The sequence below is a fragment of the Coturnix japonica genome, chromosome 1 (genome assembly GCF_054131305.1).
Source record: "Coturnix japonica strain WE chromosome 1, WE-NBRP24, whole genome shotgun sequence".
Taxonomy (NCBI): Eukaryota; Metazoa; Chordata; class Aves; order Galliformes; family Phasianidae; genus Coturnix; species Coturnix japonica.
Genome location: NC_140663.1, coordinates 117,648,863 through 117,667,344, shown reverse-complemented (window position 1 = coordinate 117,667,344; position 18,482 = coordinate 117,648,863). Strand labels below are relative to the sequence as shown.

Sequence of the window (18,482 nt, the reverse complement as noted above, 5' to 3'; positions counted from 1 at the left end):
CTGCTGGGGGACAGAAAAAGTGTCCAGGAAGGAGTTATGTGCAGTTTTAAGGGCTTGAATTAGTCAGATGTCCCACCAAGTGTTAAACCTGATGTCTAATGACATCAGCACACCAGTGTGCAGGCACCATTTTCAGGGTGAATTTTGCTTGTAACAGGGCATTTATATAGGGAATATATTTAAGTCTGAAGGGTAAAGGAAGGAAAACAAACTAGCTGTTAGCTCTGGATCACAGAGCTGCAGGGGTTGGAAGGGCTCTCTGTGGATTACTGAGTGTGAACCCCCTGCAAAGCAGCGCCCTACAGCAGGCTGCACAGGTAGGCGTTCAGGTGGGTCCTGAATATCTCCAGAGAAGGAGAATCCACAACCTCTCTGGGCAGCCTGTCCCAGCGCTCAGTCACTCTCACTGTAAGGAAGGGAGCCGAGAAGGGAGCGACTTCTCCGCGTGAAAGCCGGGGAGGGTCGCGTCGTTTTTCCGCCGCTGCGCACAGGAGTCCCCGTGAGCGTCATTCACCTCCCGCTGTCTTCAGCGGGAACGAGGCTAATCCCATTTGGTGATTTATCAGCCCGGGGGAGCAGGCGAGGCGGGCGGCAGAGCTCGGTCCCCGCCCCGCTCGGCAGGCGCTCCGCGGCCGCACGATGTCCGGTGAGTACCGGGGAGGCCATCGCAGCTCCCGCTCGTCCCCAGCGCCCCGCGGCACCGTCCGGCGGTCCGGGCCCGGCGGGCTCGTCGTACGGCTCGCCCCGACGGCGGGACGGGATCCCAGCGGCAGGCCGAGCTGCGATTAGCGGCCCGGGATTAGGGCTGGAGCCATCTGGCTGGTGGGAGGAAAGGGCCCGAGGGCTGGGCGCCTGTTGCAGGTCCAAGTGCTGCTTGGCCGGGCTGGGCTTCCCGAGGGGCGCATAGAGGGGGACTCTGCTGCAGGGTTGTTTTAAAGGTTGTTTTGTGAGGAGAGTGGGGAAACTGGAGGTGTCTAATGATACCAGCTACAGAGTCCTCTGCCTTGCCCTGCTGACTGATGTGTTTCTAGTTCTGGTATTTCTGCTGACAATAGCAGGACACGGGGAAATGAATCCAAGTTGAAGGAGGGAAGATTTAGGTTGGATGTTAGGGGGAAGTTCTTCACTAGGAGAGTGGTTAGGCCCTGGAACAGGCTGCCCAGGGAGGTTGTGGACGCCCCGTCCTTGGAGGTGTTCAAGACCAGGTTGGACGGGGCCCTGGGCAACCTGATCTAGTAAAGGTGTATGTTTGGTGGCCCTGCCAGGCAGGGGGGTTGGAACTACATGATCCTTGAGGTCCCTTCCAACCCGGGTCATTCTGTGACTCTGTGATTTCTTTTTTCCTTAAAACATCGTGTTACTCTTTTCATGTTGCTCATTTGTATAGTATAATATTGTTGCATTTGGTTTCACAGAGATCGCTTAATATCTCCTGAGTAATAGAGTTGCAGTGTCTTGATGCAGGCTGTAACTGTCCCTAACTGGAATATGTTTAATAAAGGCCGCACAGAATGAGAGAGAAATCCTCGCTGTAGCCTGTCATCAAGAGTCCTAATCCTGCCTGGTGACACTCATTGCTGCTATAGTAATGGGTGGTACCTGTGTTTGGATCAGGCAGAACTTCATTAGGCCATTAGAGATCTGCATAACAATTTCACATGGTGCCTTAGCATAGCATTTTTCATTGCTACTCATTCTGCCTACTTGGAACGAAATTCATCCTGACTGCTTCTGCACTCCCAGGTGCAGCTGGAGCAGAGCTTCCTGTTCCATATCTCTCTGGTGATTAATGCTAAGTCAGAGGTCAGGAGACCTGTGACCAACAAGAACATGGCCAGCAGGTTGAGGGAGGTGATCCTCCACCTCTACCCAGCCTGTGTCTGCAATACTGGGCCCAGTTCTGGGCTGCTCAGTTCAAGAAAGACAGGGCACTTGTAGGGAGTCTGATAGAGGGCTGAAAAGATTACTAGGGGCCTGGAGCTTCTGCTCTTTGAGCAATGGGGCTGTTCAGCCTGGAGAAGAGAGGGGTTCCTGTCAACACTGATAAATACTTGTATAAGTGCAGGAGTGAAATGGTTGGGGTCAGGCTTCAGTGGCATGCAGCAATAAAACAAGGAGCAGTGGGCACACACTGGAACATAGGAACTTCCCTACTCTTTTTAAGATGGCATTGTGTTATTTAGAGTAGCTTTGTAGGAAAGCTGTCCTATCTGATTCTCTGGCTCCCATTGCAGTTTTGGAGTGGGCAGCTTGTCGAACTGAAGTTGCTGCTCTAGGAGCCACTGCTAGAGTACATCCGTCATTTCTCTATCAAGAGGCAGAAATATGTTTAAAGAGCTGTGTCAGTTGGATTATGAAGCTTGGTTTGAAGCAGGTAGATGTATGTGTTTCGTTTAGTGCTTATTATTGAATCACTCTTGCCTCTCCCTGGTGTTTGGTCATTCTCTGTCTCCGTCTTACTCTGACCATCAAAGGGAGCGCTGCTCGATCTGTGTGCTGCTGTGGATTCCAAGGTTTTTGTGCAGCCTTAGAACTGGTTTTCAGGTCTGTTTAAGAATATTGCCTCTGGCAGCTCTGTCTGAGCTACTGCTGTGAGTAAGTAGCGTAAGAAGTTGGTGATGTCGACTAAAAAAGCTGTAACAAGTTTCACACAAAATCACCCACCACATAACTTTGGTGACTGGTTTATACAGGCTGCTCTGCAGCTTCGATAGCAGCACAAAGAAGGTAGCAAAAATAATTTGCTTGAAAGTCTGACCTGTTCTGAGCAACTATTGCCAGTGCCAGCAATTTCTAAACTTGCATCTCCATGTTGCTGCATGGTAACCTAGGCAAGAGAAATGAGCAGACTTATATTCATACAACACAGTTATAATGTGATTCTGATCGTACACAGACTTCTCTTGTAATTCACAGAGTAGCCATAGGGCTCCACAGCTTGAAAACAATTTTCTGGAGAACATAATGCTGTTCACACTAGGTGTTGCCTGTGAAGCATCCTGGTGTCATCCAGCATGAAGTGAAAGCAAAGCTGCACTTGGCAGTGAAATACAATAAATATATGTATATACATATGTATAGCTATGATGAATTTTGAATACCTGTAGATCTTTAACTGCGTGATTTTAAAGTAGTGAGTGTATGCTTCTTGTTGCATCAGTAATGTTTTAATGCTGCTTGGTTTCAGCCAGTAGTTTGATTGCCTGTTTAATTAGCAGTATAATGCTTTCCTATATAAAGAGGACTACAATATGTACCCTACAGCAGATTCTCAGAAGAGGCGATTGGTTTCTTTTCCATAGTAAGCGTTAGCCAGAGCTCTTAGAAGCTGTTTCCTTTCTTGTAGTTCTGACCACAGCTTTGCTCCAAGAAGGACTGAGCAGGAAAGCGTTTGTAACTTGCCATGCCGACCTGCTGAACTTCTCCTTGAGCAGCTTGTGTAGTTCTGGATGGGCTGTTTATGCAAATATTTGGTCTCTGTAGCGAAAAGAATTTGCAGAGTCAAGAAGGAGTTTATGCTCAGTTTTATGGCTGCTATTTCAAATAGTGTCTGAAGACAGAAACGCCTACTGGTTTCACAGTTTGCTTTCTGTTCTAGCCTACCCCCACCTTTGTCTCTCTGGTTGTTTTATTACCTTTTCCTTTTGTTGTTTTTTTTGGCTGGAGATGCTCGTTGCCCAACACAAAAGCATCTTTCTTTGCTGAGTCTTGGTGCCTTTGGAGAATAATTTTACTGTTCAGGTGACCTTTAGGTTTTATGTCTTTGTGTGTGTGTGGCTTTTTCACCTTCTTTGGGGGTGTGTGGGGGGCAGTATTTCTTTTTAATGCATGCTTGTATTTGTTTAATCTCTTGGAAAACTGCAGTAGGAACAGTTAATGTAAACAACCATCCTTACAAACTGTGAACACCTCCTATTCATTTTATGGAACTCCCGCAACTTGCACGAGCTGTTGTGCTAACAGGAGAAGCAGATGTTTCCACTGCAAAAGCTCCTTTTTACTTTATTTGTAGAGATATTGAGGTTTGGCTGGAGATGGGTGGGTAGCAGGAGAGAAACAGAGGGACAGGTCAGCATGCCAGCAGGTCTGTGTTTCCATCTGGATTTGGATGATGTGGAAAATGGACATGCTTAGTATCCAAGGGCTTATCACAGGCACCAAGTGTACTTCACTGTATACCTTAATGTTATGTTATGTTGGAGGTTTCAACTCGCTCATGTTGGCAGCTTGTTTCTGTGGCAGTCATGAGGTCATTCATTGGGAACTCTGCCACTGGTTCTGTGAGATTCTTTCCCAGCGTCTCACATAGAACCTGGAGACTGAGTGACACAGTGTTTTGGTGTTGTTGTATAGTAATGAATTTAATATAACTGTGTGTCCCTTCAGGTGATGGTGGTTTTCTATGAGTAGCTCAAGACAAGCACTTACGGGAGCTGTGTTGAGCTCAGTGGAATTCCCCTCATCCCATATGACCCCATTGCTTAGTTCTGGTTAGTTTTGCAGCTGAGCTATTTCTTCATCTCTGAGAGATGGCGTTCACCTCACAACGTTTACAATTGTAGCTCACCCCGGGAATCCAGTAACCATTATCAGTTGTGCTACATATTATGTGATATAAATGTATAATCTAAATACTTATAGATCAGCTCTTTCAATTTGCCATTAAGTTTAGGCGAATGTGACTTGGGGAGTTACTTGTTTAAAGCTAGTCTGAGAACTTCATGATGTTATGTGAATGAGACAAAAATAACTTTCAGAGGCATAGATTCTGCAGTCGTGTTTACTGGATTTGTTTATTCAGTTTTGTCCTTTGGGGGAATTTAGAAAAGAGAAGAGCTTATCGCAGGAGCTGCAGGTTGTTCTAAGCTGTAGCCTAATGATTTAGCTGGAGGAGGGAGATTGTAGGAACCTGCCAAAAGAGCTTATATTAAATCTGTAAAGCGACTCTTCTCAATTTTTACTCCCAGTGACGGATCAGGCCTTTGTGACTCTTGCTACTGACGATGTGTATTGCCAAGGAGCTCTGGTTCTTGGACAGTCATTGAGGAACCACACGACATCTAGAAAACTGGCAATACTGATTACACCGGAGGTTTCCAGTGGAATGAGGTAAGAATTTGTGTGCTTTTGAAGGCTTTTTTTCCCCTTTCTTTCCTTTTCTTAAAGCATGAGCTTTGTCAGAGCAGTGTAGCCTTCCTAAGGGAAGTCTTGTCTTTTTTCTTCCCTCCTCCCTCTATCTTCATTCATGGGGAGGAAAAAAGCTTTTTACTTTTTAGGCAAGGTTAGCACTTGAAGAAGTGTGTATCTGAACTAAGCTTCTAAAGGTCTGTATCTACACTTAATACTTTCACAGTTAACTTCTGCCCCTTGTATATCAGTCAAGCAAAACGTAGTGACTTTGAAATCCAGATAATCAGCACAGGCTTTTTTTCTTCTCTATCTGAGTGATATCTAGGAGTTTGTAATTGATAATGCAATATAAATAAACTGTGTTTAAAAGCTTTTTAGTCTTGTACCTTACAGGAATATTATCTCCTTTGATACCCCCTATTTAATTTGTGTGAAAAACACTCTCACTACTACAAATCATCTCAAGTTAGACTTCTAAGAAGACTTATTTTCTCTGTGCAAGTATGTGCTGTCTGTTTTAAAGGCTGTTTTTGCTCTGGCACAATGGATGCAAACAGCACTGACAGTACCTGCTGTGTCCTGTACAACGTGCACATGGTATGGTTTGTATGGTACGGTTCTGTTCCTTAGACACAACTGTGAAGAGATGAAATTATTTAATTTCTGTCAGTGTTTCTATAGGAGACTAAGTAATTAAGGTAAGGGTTGATTTGTCTTCCATACAGCACCTGTAGTTTTTGAGATGGGTTGGCCCCTTACTGAAAGAAGCAGTGACTTACAGGTTGATGTATGTCACTTCAGCAGGCTGTTTATAAGGACTTTGAGCTTCTGAAGTCTTATTCTAAGCATCAATCTAACCTTTGTTACTGTCACAATAAATGTTCTGTGTCAGTGCTTTTCATAGTAGAAGTGGTGAACCTTAATAAGTTCCCTTCTTTCTCTCCACTGTTTGCTCTGGTAGGTCTGTCCTGCGCAGCGTGTTTGATGAAGTCACTGAGGTGGATGCACTTGACAGTGCTGACTCGGTCCGTTTGGCTCTGTTGCAGAGGCCAGAACTGGGTGTAACCTTCACTAAACTTCACTGCTGGACTCTTACTCATTATAGCAAATGTGTCTTCATGGATGCGGACACCTTGGTGAGCAGAGCAGGAGCTGTGGTGAAGTTTGTGTCTGTCTTAGATGTGCTCTGAGTGTGTGCTTCCTCATCTGGCAACCCAGTGGCCTCGCAAGTGACCGTATTTGCTGGGAGTCACAAGGCTGCAGGAGCTCCAGCTGGATATTTTGGCTGACAGCTTTGCTGCCTGCCGGGAAGTGGATCCTGTTCTGAGAGTAGCCTCCAGACTGTCTTCAAAAGATATCATAAACACATTCTATGCAAATTGGCTCCTGACAGATGTTTGATCTTAGTAGGTCTCTGTCATGTACTTCTGCTTGGAATTGCTCTGGTCAGGGAGTCTGGCAAGTTATAAAAGAGAGGGAAACAAAACATTTTCTGATGTATGAAGATTAAAAAAAAGCTGTAATTTTGACAAGGACAGTTATGTCAGCGTTTGTCTGCAGCAGTTAAGAGTTTTGCTCTGAGAGAGTGGGATGCAATTTGATTTAATAGAATAATGTTCCTATTAAAAACCAAATTATTCCTCTCAGAGAGCAAGGGGAAGTATTTATGATTTAAAGTTAAAGGAAGAAGGCAAGTATTTGGCTGTGGTATTTTTATGCTTGTTTGTCCTGCTGGTTATTTTTTGTTTGAAGTCAATGCGATTATCTTTCTTCTAAAAAGATTTACTCTGCTATTTTTCAGTGTCTCCCTTTACAGTCAATTTGAATAGGATACAGGCTTCTAATGGCTGCACAGCTGTCTTTCCACCAGTTTTAAAAGTGATCTGGGTCAAACTGATTGATTTATTATTTTTCCCCGTTTCATTTTGATGCTCTAAAACCAACCCAAAGCAAGACTCTGAGCTTAACTTACATTAGAAAACCAGAAACAAGAGACAGTTGTCCTGTTTTAGTTTTTTAGCCAGTCTGCTGCTAAATCAAATAATTTGGATTCTTGGCTTTGATATGTTACTGAGAATAATGGACTTTGGGAAAGAGCTGAGAAATAAGGAGAGTTTTATGATATGTTACGATATTTAAAGGGAGCTTTTCAAGGATCTTTGATACTCATGAAGTAATTTCATGGGATTTGTACTTTTGTCAGAGAACCGTTGTTAAAGTCACTTAATTACATTAAGAAAAGTTATGAACTTAAGCATGTTTGGCTACTTTTATGTCCTGCAAATTGTGCTCTTGGTCAAACTAAGATCTGAATTTGGTAGTGATGATGCAGCTAATTCCTTTTGTAACAATTTACCTTTTCTCTTCCATTCTCCAAAGGTGCTTTGCAATGTTGATGAATTGTTTGATCGTGAAGAGTTTTCAGCAGCTCCTGATTCTGGCTGGCCTGACTGCTTTAATAGTGGTGTATTTGTTTTCCGACCTTCTTTAAAAACTTACAACTTACTGCTTCAGTTTGCTGCTGAACATGGCAGCTTTGATGGTAAGAGATGAAGTGCAAGGAACTAGATTCAGTTTCTCTGAGCCACATTTCCATAAATTCCATGCAGTCTGGTAGAACAGAGGAAGGCAGGGGTTCTCTGGGCTTTAAGTAATTGAGCCCCTTCACAAAAATTTATAGTTCAGGTCTTTGCCTCTTACACAGTATTTAAGACTCATTGAGTTATTGCAGGCTGTGCTTCCCAGAAAAGTACAATGAAGAGAGTCTGAGTCTTGCTCAGTAAGTTTTTATTTTGCTGTCTGTTCTAGGAGAAAGAAATACAGCTGATCTGCTCTGAGGGAGACTAAAACTCCTTTCTTCTTTCTTCGTAAATTATAGTAGGACTCTACTTAAATTGAAATTGCATTGAAGTGGATCATGTATTACTTGTACTCACTCATCTGGCCATACTGTCAAGTCCAAGTTGCAGTCCCACGAACACCCCAGTGTAATTTACATCCTTGTACATGACATTTTGACATAAACTGGAATGTAATTATATGTTACAATAATATTGCTTTATATGTTCTTTAGGGGGTGATCAAGGCTTGTTGAATAGCTTCTTCAGCAACTGGGCAACAGCAGATATTGGCAAACACTTACCATTCATCTATAACTTAAGCAGTAGTGCGGTATACACCTACATTCCCGCTTTCAATCAGTAAGTAGTGACAGTTTTGACTGACTGTAAATGTTTGTAGCTGGCTAATAATAAATCATCTACTATAAAAGAGAGAGAATGAATAATAATGGCGTATTCCCTTGATCTGAATCTCAGTAGTGTGAAATGGTGTGCTGTATAAAAATCATGGATTTATAAACTTAAAAGCAATAGTTGGGCTTTTTCATTCTATTTATTTATTCAGAAAACCTTTTATGATGTTCTTCCTTGGAACAGAATTTGTGCTAGTAATTGTGTTACATCAGTTAGTCTGGTTAGAGAAACTTCTGGCAAAAAGTGGGTTGTTTTTGGGATTTAGTGTGCCATGAATTACTCTTACAGTTGCACAGAACACGAGGTGGGGGGTGAGCTGAGGGGGATGTACATGTTAGTCGTTTTAAAAATGGGATCAGTGTCAACCAATTCTGTTGGTGTTTGAAGTGGTTTTCATTCAGCTGTGAGCACAGCGTGCAAGAAGACTGGAAACAAGACAGCATGAGCCTTTCAGTTTCCTTCAGGAACTTTCCCACTAGAATTAGTAGCTGGAAGTAACGGCAATGTTAGCCATTTCTTTTACTGCATACTACTTGAGATCCTTTATTTTAGGTTAAGGTAACACATGTATTCATATTAATTGTAATTTTGTTGCAGAGTACTTTCACCTCACCAGTGAGAGTAAGCATGTTTCTTTAGCTAAAATGTTATCTTTAATATATGAATGTGCATGTTTAATTCATACAGTTTTGGTAGAGATACCAAAGTTGTTCACTTCCTGGGAGCGACAAAGCCCTGGAACTACAAATACAACCTTCAAACAAAGAGAGTTATGCAAGATGGCGCCACCTCTGGATCTTTCCATCAGCTGTCGTTTCTTGCCCTTTGGTGGAACATATACAGTGCCAGTATATTGCCTTTGTTAGAAAAATTTCAGAAGATGGAAGAATCGGAATCTGAGGAATGGAAGGTATCAAGGGGTTTGTGAGAATATACTGGAATCACAGCAGAAGTCCTGAAAATTGTGTTTGCTGAAGGAAATAATTACATGGGAAAACGTACCTGTCAGTTGGTAATAATTCCTCTAAAAGCCATCTCTGCTAAATGAATGGCTAAAGAAAGATGCCTTGTACTTGTGGCTTTGCTGATATTTCCTCCATTCCCTTTCTTAACCTATGAGGAGTTTATATGGAAGTATACATATATGCATGCTAAAAATTAAACAAAATACAGTGCAAGTTGGCCAGAGAAGGTGATGATCTGTCTGTGAAACAGACCTCTGACTTTTTGAAGCTAGCCTGGTTTGGACCTCAAACTAGGCCTTGAACTAGAGTAAGACTTACATTTTTCAGACCTTTGTTATCTTTTACTTTATAAGCATCAGAACAAATTGGAAGTGAAAAGTAACTGTTTAATTATATTTCAGGTATTATGTAAGTTGTACGCCATCAAGCGTTTACTGTTTTCATCAAAGGAAGTGCAGCAATATATGTTCTTATGAAAAGAATAAAAAGCTGTTGATAAATGCTTTCTTGGATACCTACAATATAAACTACTGAGTAGAAGCAGGATGCAATTCTTAATTTGGTGTCAGATGAGACAACTTAGGTCACATTTATGCATATATAAATATTTTCATAATGTCTGCTTAATATTAAACTACTACTATCATTGAACAAATTGCATAGTCCCATAAAATCAGTTGGACAATTACCATCAAAGCTCTGGAGAGGAATTTGTATTATAAACCCTATGACAAATCGGAAGGCAGGGGAATGAGTGGGTGGGTTTTGATCTGCTATTTAATGTGCTCCATTATTTTATTGTTTTATTAATTGGGCGATGAATAAATATATCATGAAGATGGGAATATCTGCTGGGTTTACCTCCTGATGATGGCAGCGTAATCTTCAGTTCATAAATCTAAATTGAAATATACTCTGAATCTGTGAGCACAACTTTTTAAAGTGTATTAACTTTTAAGTCGAAAACCACATAAGGAAGTGAATATGTTCGAAGTAATATATTGATTTCCTGCACAATTTTATTTCATCGATGGGATGTTCTTGTTTTTGCTAGCATACTTTCAATGGAGTTGAAATTACACTGAAAAAGGTTGATCCTTCTGTGGCCAATTCTTTGCAAATGCCTGTACTTCCAGAGCAGGCATATGAAGCACATCCCACAGTGTGTTCCTCTGAGGAGCTCAGTTTCAAAGCTGTAAGTATGCTGCATATTCCTGTATGCAGTAACAAAGTAAAACGATATACTGAAATAAGTTGTTTGGGCTTTTTTTTTTGTATTAGAATTTACTTGCTATCATCAGAAATAGTCTGAAGAGGGAGGTAGTGGAGTCGCCATCCCTGGCATTGTTCAAGAAGCACCTGGATAGGGAGCTAGGAGACATGGTTTAGGGCTTTCCTGTAGGTATGGTAAAGGGAGGACGGTTGGACTAGATGATCTTATAGGTCCTTAACAAACTTGTGATTCTATGATTCAATGATGAATATTTATTTGCTTTAGTCTTTAGTCATGTGTGCTTGCCATATCCAGAGATTGAGTTTGCATCGAATCTTACCAAGAAGTTGTGTATTGAAAATAGGTTGGTTCTTAATAAAACATAATAAAAAGGAATTCCATTAACCAGTTAATCTTTTGAATACTCACAGTCCTTGTAAATTAATATATCTAAAGCTAGTATTTCCCCCCTGCAAACGTTCCAGCCTTATAGTTCAAAATTATTACCAAATGATCTTATGCGCCTGATGGATCTGACTGTTGGAAATACTCAAGTCAGATAAGGAAACGTTTTTAAGATGCTGTTTGGGGTAAAAATAATAGTAGTAATGTTCATTTAAAATACTGTCATGCACATTTAAACATACTACACTTTAATTGAAAAGGTAAAGCAGGACTGGTTTATCAGAAGATTGTGTTAATTTGAAGTGAATAGACACGTTCTGATCTTGGGAACACCATCATTTGTGTGTTTGTTTCTTAGCTTCAGTAGTCTTGTGGGACTGTTTAGCTTTTGACTGAAGAGACTTCAGAATGGGGGCTGTTGAAATACTCATTTGTTTTGACATCTAGCAAAGGCAAATATTTGGGGCCATATTTTTTGGGCAGGCCATTTAAATTTTATTATGTTATGTATTGTTCTTGTTCTATACTTGCAGAAGCTCAAGTTACGGAGCAATCTAGAATCCTAAAATTAGTTCTTTCCTATTTAAATTTGGCCTTGTGAATGGAGGGCATCTACTGTGAGCTAGTTTTCCAAGCCGTTCCTGTAATCCCTGAAGAATGCCAGGCACTATTGAAACTATTTTAAGGATGCGATGAGCTGCCCTCTGGAGATACTTATCCTAGACTGATTATAGTAGGAGCTTAGATTCAGTACCATTTTGATAGCTAAAGCTACGAGATATGAGTTTTGTCCTTGGTCACATTGCTTTGTTCCTTTTACTCCTGCCTTCTGCTTTCCCAAAATCCCAAGACTGGGGTCATTTTGTCTTGTATACTTTCTCATTATGAGGAAACTGGGAAGGGGAAAAAGTTCTTTTAATAAAAACTCAGTGGTTGTATTCTAGCAACCTGTATATGAAACTGAACAGCGTGGTTCTAGCATTCATCTCTCTGAACCTGAGAGACCTTCCAAGCAACTCGCTTCTCATCCTGCGTTTCAGGAAACCTCTGAGCTGGTACATGTAGCTTTCTGCATTGTACTTCTATTGGTAATTGCTTGCATGTCGCTGCTGCCAGCATCATTCCAGGAAATACTGATTAATTTATGCAGTATGCAAATAAATTCTTAAATCTTTGAGCTATGTAATTAATGTACTAACCTCTTCTGATACTGGCATACCATTGCATTCAGCTTATTTTACTTCTAGGTTTTAAATGTATAAAAATGCGTGCTGCTGATTTTAGCTGTGCAGTAATATAACAACAACGCTTAACAAGGAGATTGTTTTGTTTGTTTTATTTTACAGTGGGTGGGTTTTTGTTGTTGGTTTTTTGTTTGTTTGTTTTTGTGGAAGATGATGTACTGTGAGTCAGACATGGAGCCGAAGCTGCTTGGCTGTGCTTTGTGATCACGCACTGTATTTTTCTGTGGGCTTTCATTGGAAGCCTATTGAAGACAGTTCTCATTGTACTGTTGCTGAGTGTGCCAGGCTTTGACTTAAGACAGGTAAAATAAGTACTTTGTATGTTCAAAGATGCTAAAGTGATTAATTAGAAGCTTGGAAGAATTGGGAAAATGAGATCACTGGTTGGTTGGTTGGTTTGTTTGTTTTGCTTGCTTGCTTCTTTTAACTGGCTCTTTATAAAACAGCAATTTTGACTTTTGAGGTTTAACTTTGCAACACTGAAGTGAGAACAATCAAGTGACTGTTTTCCTACTGTTCTTCCCACAGAATGAGGCTGCATCTTCTGTTTCGGAGCTCTCTATTCACCTCAAACCAGAAGAACCAAATCCAGATGATGAACGGAGAAAATGGGAGGAAGGGCGTATGGACTATATGGGAAAAGATGCTTTTGAGCATATCAAAAAGAAATTGGACACATTTTTACTCTAAGATGAAGAGAACTGTAATGACTACCATGATGTTCTGTAAATACAACCTTGAGTATTTGGATATCTTTGTAGTTTATTTGACACCAAAGCTGATGGAAGACTAACAGAGATTTATACTTGTTTTGTTGTTTTTTGGGGCTTTTTTAATGGCTGTGTGTGCCATTTTCTCTCATAGTGCCTTCTGAGGTATCATGAATGATACTTTCTGAGTATGAAACTCTCATATTTATCACTTTTCCCCACTGCTCTGCATAAGCACTGCACAGAAACAGTGAGGTATGTTGAAAGTTGAGCTTATTTTACAGAACTTACCTCTTACAAGAGGCTGCAAAAACTACTTAAATTAAAACTTTTGTCTAGGAACCAAGTTAATGATTCCTAGGGCAACCATGGTATAGATTTCAATGTGAGAGAAAAGTAAGAAGACAAAATTCTGGCCTCGTATAAGTATGCGATAACAGCTTTTCATTTAAGTATAAGTAGGTGTAGAGGAAATCAGGACTTTGAGATCGCTGCTGGATACTCTTCCTGTTTTATATGGAAACTACTTAAGTAGCAGTGTGATGGAAAGGTGTCTTAAGATAGTCTTAAGACAGACTGAAAATGTGTACTAACCTTTTATACTGCTATAGGATACCATTCATGTGTGTGTTTTTTTTAATTACATGTTTGATTTTACTTCTACGTTCAGTGTTGCATAGTTAGAGGAAGAAATGCTGACTGACACTATGGTGTAAACCTTTCTGGTGCTTTATATTGATTTGTTTACAGTACTCTGACTGCAGTTGACAAAGGCATTCTTCTCATTTAGTATGGTTGCTCCAGTTTGAGTGCAACTGAAAACACAGTCCTTGTTTTAGCAAACAGGCCCTTTGAAGATCTTTTAAACAATAGCTTTGTGTGGGAACTGAAAATCAGAGTGTAGTTTCAGGTAAATCTATTTATGAGACTCCATTATATTAAGTGTACTTAGAGGGATTGCTTTATGAATGTTGAGTCTTTAAATATTAGTGATCTTGGCAATTATTTTTTTTTAACAAACAAGAAGAAACACTCTGAAAAAAAGAAGCTTTGATATGCATGCTAATATGGTAACGGATTTGATGCAGTTATGCATAATGATGCTGTGTCTTAAAATGAGGATTCTGCAGTGCTGATGTGGGATCTGAAATGTATTCCAGCCTTGATTTGTCACCAATTCTGTTAAAGGGAAATTGAATGAAATAACTTGGGAATTCTGTTTAACAGCCAGTTGTGTAATGTTAGGCATTGCAGAATCATAGAGTGTCCTGGGTTGAAAAGGACCACAGTGACCATCCAGTTTCAACCCCCTTGCTATGTGCAGAGTAACCAACTACCAGACCAAGCTGCCCAGAGCCACATCCAGCCTGGCCTTGAGTGCCTCCAGCTATGGGGCATCCACAACCTCGTTGAGCAATCTGTTCCAGTGCATCACCAACCTCTGTGTGGAAAAACTTCCTCCTAATGTCTATTGCTGTAGATGTTAATGAAGAAAAAGGTGGGGTAGGACAGAAGGATTTTTTTTTTTCTTTCTCCATCAAAAAAAGCTTGAAAAGAAGACGAATAACTTGCACAAATTAGGAAAAAAAGAGAATGTCCCTTGAAGGCAGAAGAGTGATCTGAGCTTTTTTTTAGTTACTTCCTTCTGTTTACAATAGTGGCATTACTTTTACTTCTGGGGCTATTTCTGATTTTTCGAATTCTTTATTTCTCCATTATTCTCAGTATTCCTAAGGTGAGAACTGTGTCTCTCTCTCAGAATCACAGAATTGTAGGGGTTGGAAGGGACCTCCAGAGATCATCGAGTCCAACCCCCCTGCCAAAGCAGGCTCCCTACACCACGTCACACAGGTAGGCGTCCAGGCGGGTCTTGAATATCTCCAGAGAAGGAGTCTGCACCACCTCCCTGGGCAGCCAAGTGCTCTCTCTCTTTCTTTGGTCTCTTGACGTTGAGCTTCTAGTTGAAGGTGTTTAAAGTCTGAAGTCGAAGAGACAGATGTCCAGAAGATGATTCGTATCAATTTTTCCATTAATCACAAAAGGACCCATGGTAAATTGCTTTCCCTTGGCAGGTAACCTTTATATGAAAATATAAAGGCAGGCATTTTCTACATCTTGTTTTGCGTGTCCCAGTGCAGCACTACATGGAGATTATACCAGCTGCAGTGTAGTGGCATTTGATCTGCTAATTATCTCTATTTCTTATTGAAGTAACTTGTGCACTTCTGGAAAAGTCTTCCATTTTATAAGAATTATTACTATAAATTATTGCTAATGCAATTCAGACAGTTTCTGATAACTGTATACAACAGTAGGCAACCGTGTGAACTCATGTTTCATGCAGCTGTAATTCTGCAATAGCTACTAGATCTTACTGGGTACATTACTATAGATTATGGGAAGAAAACTACTAATGTGAGATCTATAATTGAAAAGCTTTAAAATAGACGTATGACTGTAGTAAAAGGAGCTGTTACGGAACACATTGGAAAGTGTTAAGATGTGGAGTGCTATCGTGTATGGATTATGTAATGTTTTGCAAAGAAATGTGGCAGACTAATGGAAATAAAGCAGTAGCAGGAAGGACATATGAAGTTGTGCTTATCGTGTGATAGATGGTTACAGATTACATTGCGCCAGGGTGTGCCATTTGTGACTGGTTACTTTAATGTGCTTTTTTTTCTTTCATTGTACTAAATTGCTTGTCAGACACTCACACCACCAGCTGAGCAGAATTAGGAAGTGCACGTTACAGTTCTACAGACGTATGTGACAGAAGCATTAGAATCTTTCTTGAATTAGCTCTGAAGTCGGTGAGTTCGTGTTTCCCAGAGAAATATAACTATGCTGAAAAACTTTGCCCAATTTTTTTGTGCATTGTCTTCATTCAAGAAATCATTTACAAACGAGCTGGTATCTTATTGCATTCTTGCACAGTAGTGTTTCCAGAGAGTGAGAAGGGTCAGACCAGAATTTGCTTGTGCTGTCCTTTGAGCAGCTTCCTTTGATGGTTGTGGGCATCATTCTACAATTGTGAGGCCGCGAGCAGGTTTGGAGAGTGTCATGGGCAGCACATTGCAAACTTTGCCGTTCATGGCAAAGTCAAAACATGACTTGGAAGTCAGTTCAAACTGATGCTCACCCAGAATTTCACAGAATCACAGAATTGTAGGGGTTGGAAGGGACCTCTAGAGATCATCAAGTCCAACCCCCCTGCCAAAGCAGGCTCCCTACACCACGTCACACAGGTAGGCGTCCAGGCAGGTCTTGAATATCTCCAGAGAAGGAGACTCCACCACCTCCCTGGGCAGCCTGTTCCAGTGCTCCGTCACCCTCACTGTAAGGAAGTTCCTGCTCACATTCATGTGGAAGTTCCTATGCCGTACTTTTACCCCATTACACCTAGTCCTATCCCCACGCACTACTGAAAAGAATTTCTTACATGTTAAAGTGTGCGTAGCCTCAGGTGCTTCTAAGGTAAAGAAGTTTAAGAAAATCAAACTTTTTAGTGGCACCACTGGTCCCTAAAGAAGAATTTGTTCAGGACCTGGTGACCCAAGAAGCAGCTGTAAGGATTTTGAAAGGCCAAAGTCAGACCTGGTGTAGTGTGGGAGACTTAAAGTGGACAGGTTGAGTTAAAATCAAGATATGCTTATTCACTCTTCTTTTGTCCTGGGCTTAAGTATTTACAGCAAGACTTAAGAGGTAGTTTTATTTGCAAAATAACAGTGCTCTTAATATAATAAACAGGAGATAGTGTGGGTGAGCCGCAAGGAAAATTCTTGAAAATCTTAGACGAGTGGGTTAATGTACTTTCCCACTGAAAAAGGAGGTGGTTGTTCTTGTAATGGCCCTGCTTGCTTCATGGTGTCTTGTGAGGATGTTTCCACTCGGTTGTTCTTTTGGGAAAGAAGAGTTTTCTTTGTCTCTCTGGCTCAATCAGCTCACATGAGCTACGCCGTGTAAGGCTGATCTTTGGGGGGAGAAAAATACACGCTTATTTGCTTATCTGCAGTGATTTTCCTGTTCATCAGTGTGAGACTGGCCTAGTGGCAGGTGGCTTTATACATCTGCATGCTTCTGAGAAATCTCCACTTGTTTAACAGAAAAAAGTCTGCCTATTTATTCTTTAATAAATTATGTTGTTTTGCTGAGCTAAACTGTTCTGATTCATGTGGTTTTGAAAATAAAACAAGATGGACCCATTCTCTTAGTTTAAACCTCTAATAATATCATCATTGAGTGAGAGTATTTAGGACAGTCTATGAGAAGATGCTGTTTTATGTACTTGTTAGCTTTTTTTTCCCCACAGCTTATGATTACATTGTGGAGTTGTGTTTCTGTGACTTGATGCTTTTTAAATCAGTCCTGTAAATGAGATACGTATTGACTGCTTGGCATTTTAATCAGCCTGTAGAAATAAATATCAGTTAATACTTGTCATTGGAATACCTCGCATTTTCAGTGTATGACTAGCAAAGTGCTTCAGCTGAAATTCTGTTTATCCAAAGCTGGCTGGCTGGCTCATAAATAAGTTTATTTGGTACCAGCAGTTAGAAGGGGCAACACCTAAGCAGTGTCGTACCTCCTGGTATAAACTTTCCACTTGTAATAACTATAGCAAAGGTAATTAAAAAGTTTAATTACAGTTATATGTAATAGTTTGAATATAGGGGGGGGAAAAGCAGAGTTGACAAGCCTTATCCTTACCTTTACTTTGGGTGTTGTTAGGATGCTTTAATCCCTCAGAAAAGGGACTATAAAAGGCTTCTGAGCCATGTGTAAGTGGTTCTCCTTGGATATCTATCAGAAACAGGTGAATATGTATTTTAGGCTTAAAGACCTGTGATTTTTCAAACCCTATTCATATTACTCAATATATGGAACAAAGGTGGTTGCTTGTGATGGGTGGGTATGTGTATTTCATTTTGAAGCTTCCTTGAATTGTTTATGTTTCAGTAGCTTTCGGCTTTTAGGCACATGGCAGAACAGGTTGCTCAGCCTGTTCTTCCAGCCAAGGTTATTCAGAGGCACAGGCGTAAGTTTTCTGATTGTACTTCTTCCTTTCCCTCACTTCTGTAAATGAGCCCCCCCGCCCCCACAAAATTCAAGCAGGGTAATGCTTGAGGTGAAATTGCTTTTCTCAGCTTATCTGCTGCACAGTTATTTTGCATTCTCAGATGATGGGATCTAGTGACTTATGCACTGGCATTCCCCTGGGTTGCACCAAGGAGCAAATTGGCGTGTTTGAGGCATTTGAACTTGGTGAAGTGAGTTATTTCAGAAGCTTATTGTCTCACTGTTGTGAGACTCAACAATTACTATGTTGAGTCAGACTAGTGCAGAGATTCCAAATGCCATTTAATAATGATCGAACTATTTAGATACAAGTCAGCTTCATACAGCAGGAATGTCAAAGGTTTGCACAGTTCAGCCGCAGCTCTTTCCATAAGAACACTTAACAAAGTAGTTATAATGTCACTCCCCTCTGCTCAGAGTCTGTAGTTAACTACACGTAGGTGCATTTGCTTCAGGTTATAACATAGCCTTGGTGATTTGTC

At 40.9% G+C, this 18,482-nt stretch overlaps 1 protein-coding gene across 4 annotated transcripts; it reads left to right on the top strand.

Annotated features, from left to right (window-relative positions):
- The first annotated feature begins 125 nt into the window (after positions 1-125).
- Positions 126-17,370, top strand: GYG2 (glycogenin 2). Of its 4 annotated transcripts, none has more exons than XM_085551079.1 (9): positions 126-317; positions 4,968-5,109; positions 6,092-6,266; positions 7,510-7,672; positions 8,204-8,330; positions 9,072-9,294; positions 10,404-10,544; positions 11,912-12,022; positions 12,740-17,370. In XM_085551079.1, exons 2-9 carry the CDS (start codon positions 5,105-5,107, stop codon positions 12,899-12,901), a joined length of 1,107 nt encoding a protein of 368 aa, XP_085407205.1. In that variant the 5' UTR covers positions 126-317; positions 4,968-5,104; the 3' UTR covers positions 12,902-17,370. The 4 variants fall into 4 exon arrangements, with proteins under 4 accessions (XP_085407205.1, XP_085407211.1, XP_015704163.2 ...); XM_015848669.3 differs by having other exon boundaries at positions 276-646; XM_085551085.1 differs by lacking the exon at positions 11,912-12,022 and having other exon boundaries at positions 178-317.
- The last annotated feature ends 1,112 nt before the right edge of the window (positions 17,371-18,482 follow it).

Bases quoted from the DNA above. Each gene is read 5' to 3' on its own strand.
- GYG2 (XM_015848669.3), top strand. The intron at 5,110-6,091 runs GTAAGAATTTGT...TTGCTCTGGTAG, and splicing joins GAGGTTTCCAGTGGAATGAG to GTCTGTCCTGCGCAGCGTGT. The intron at 7,673-8,203 runs GTAAGAGATGAA...TATGTTCTTTAG, and splicing joins TGAACATGGCAGCTTTGATG to GGGGTGATCAAGGCTTGTTG.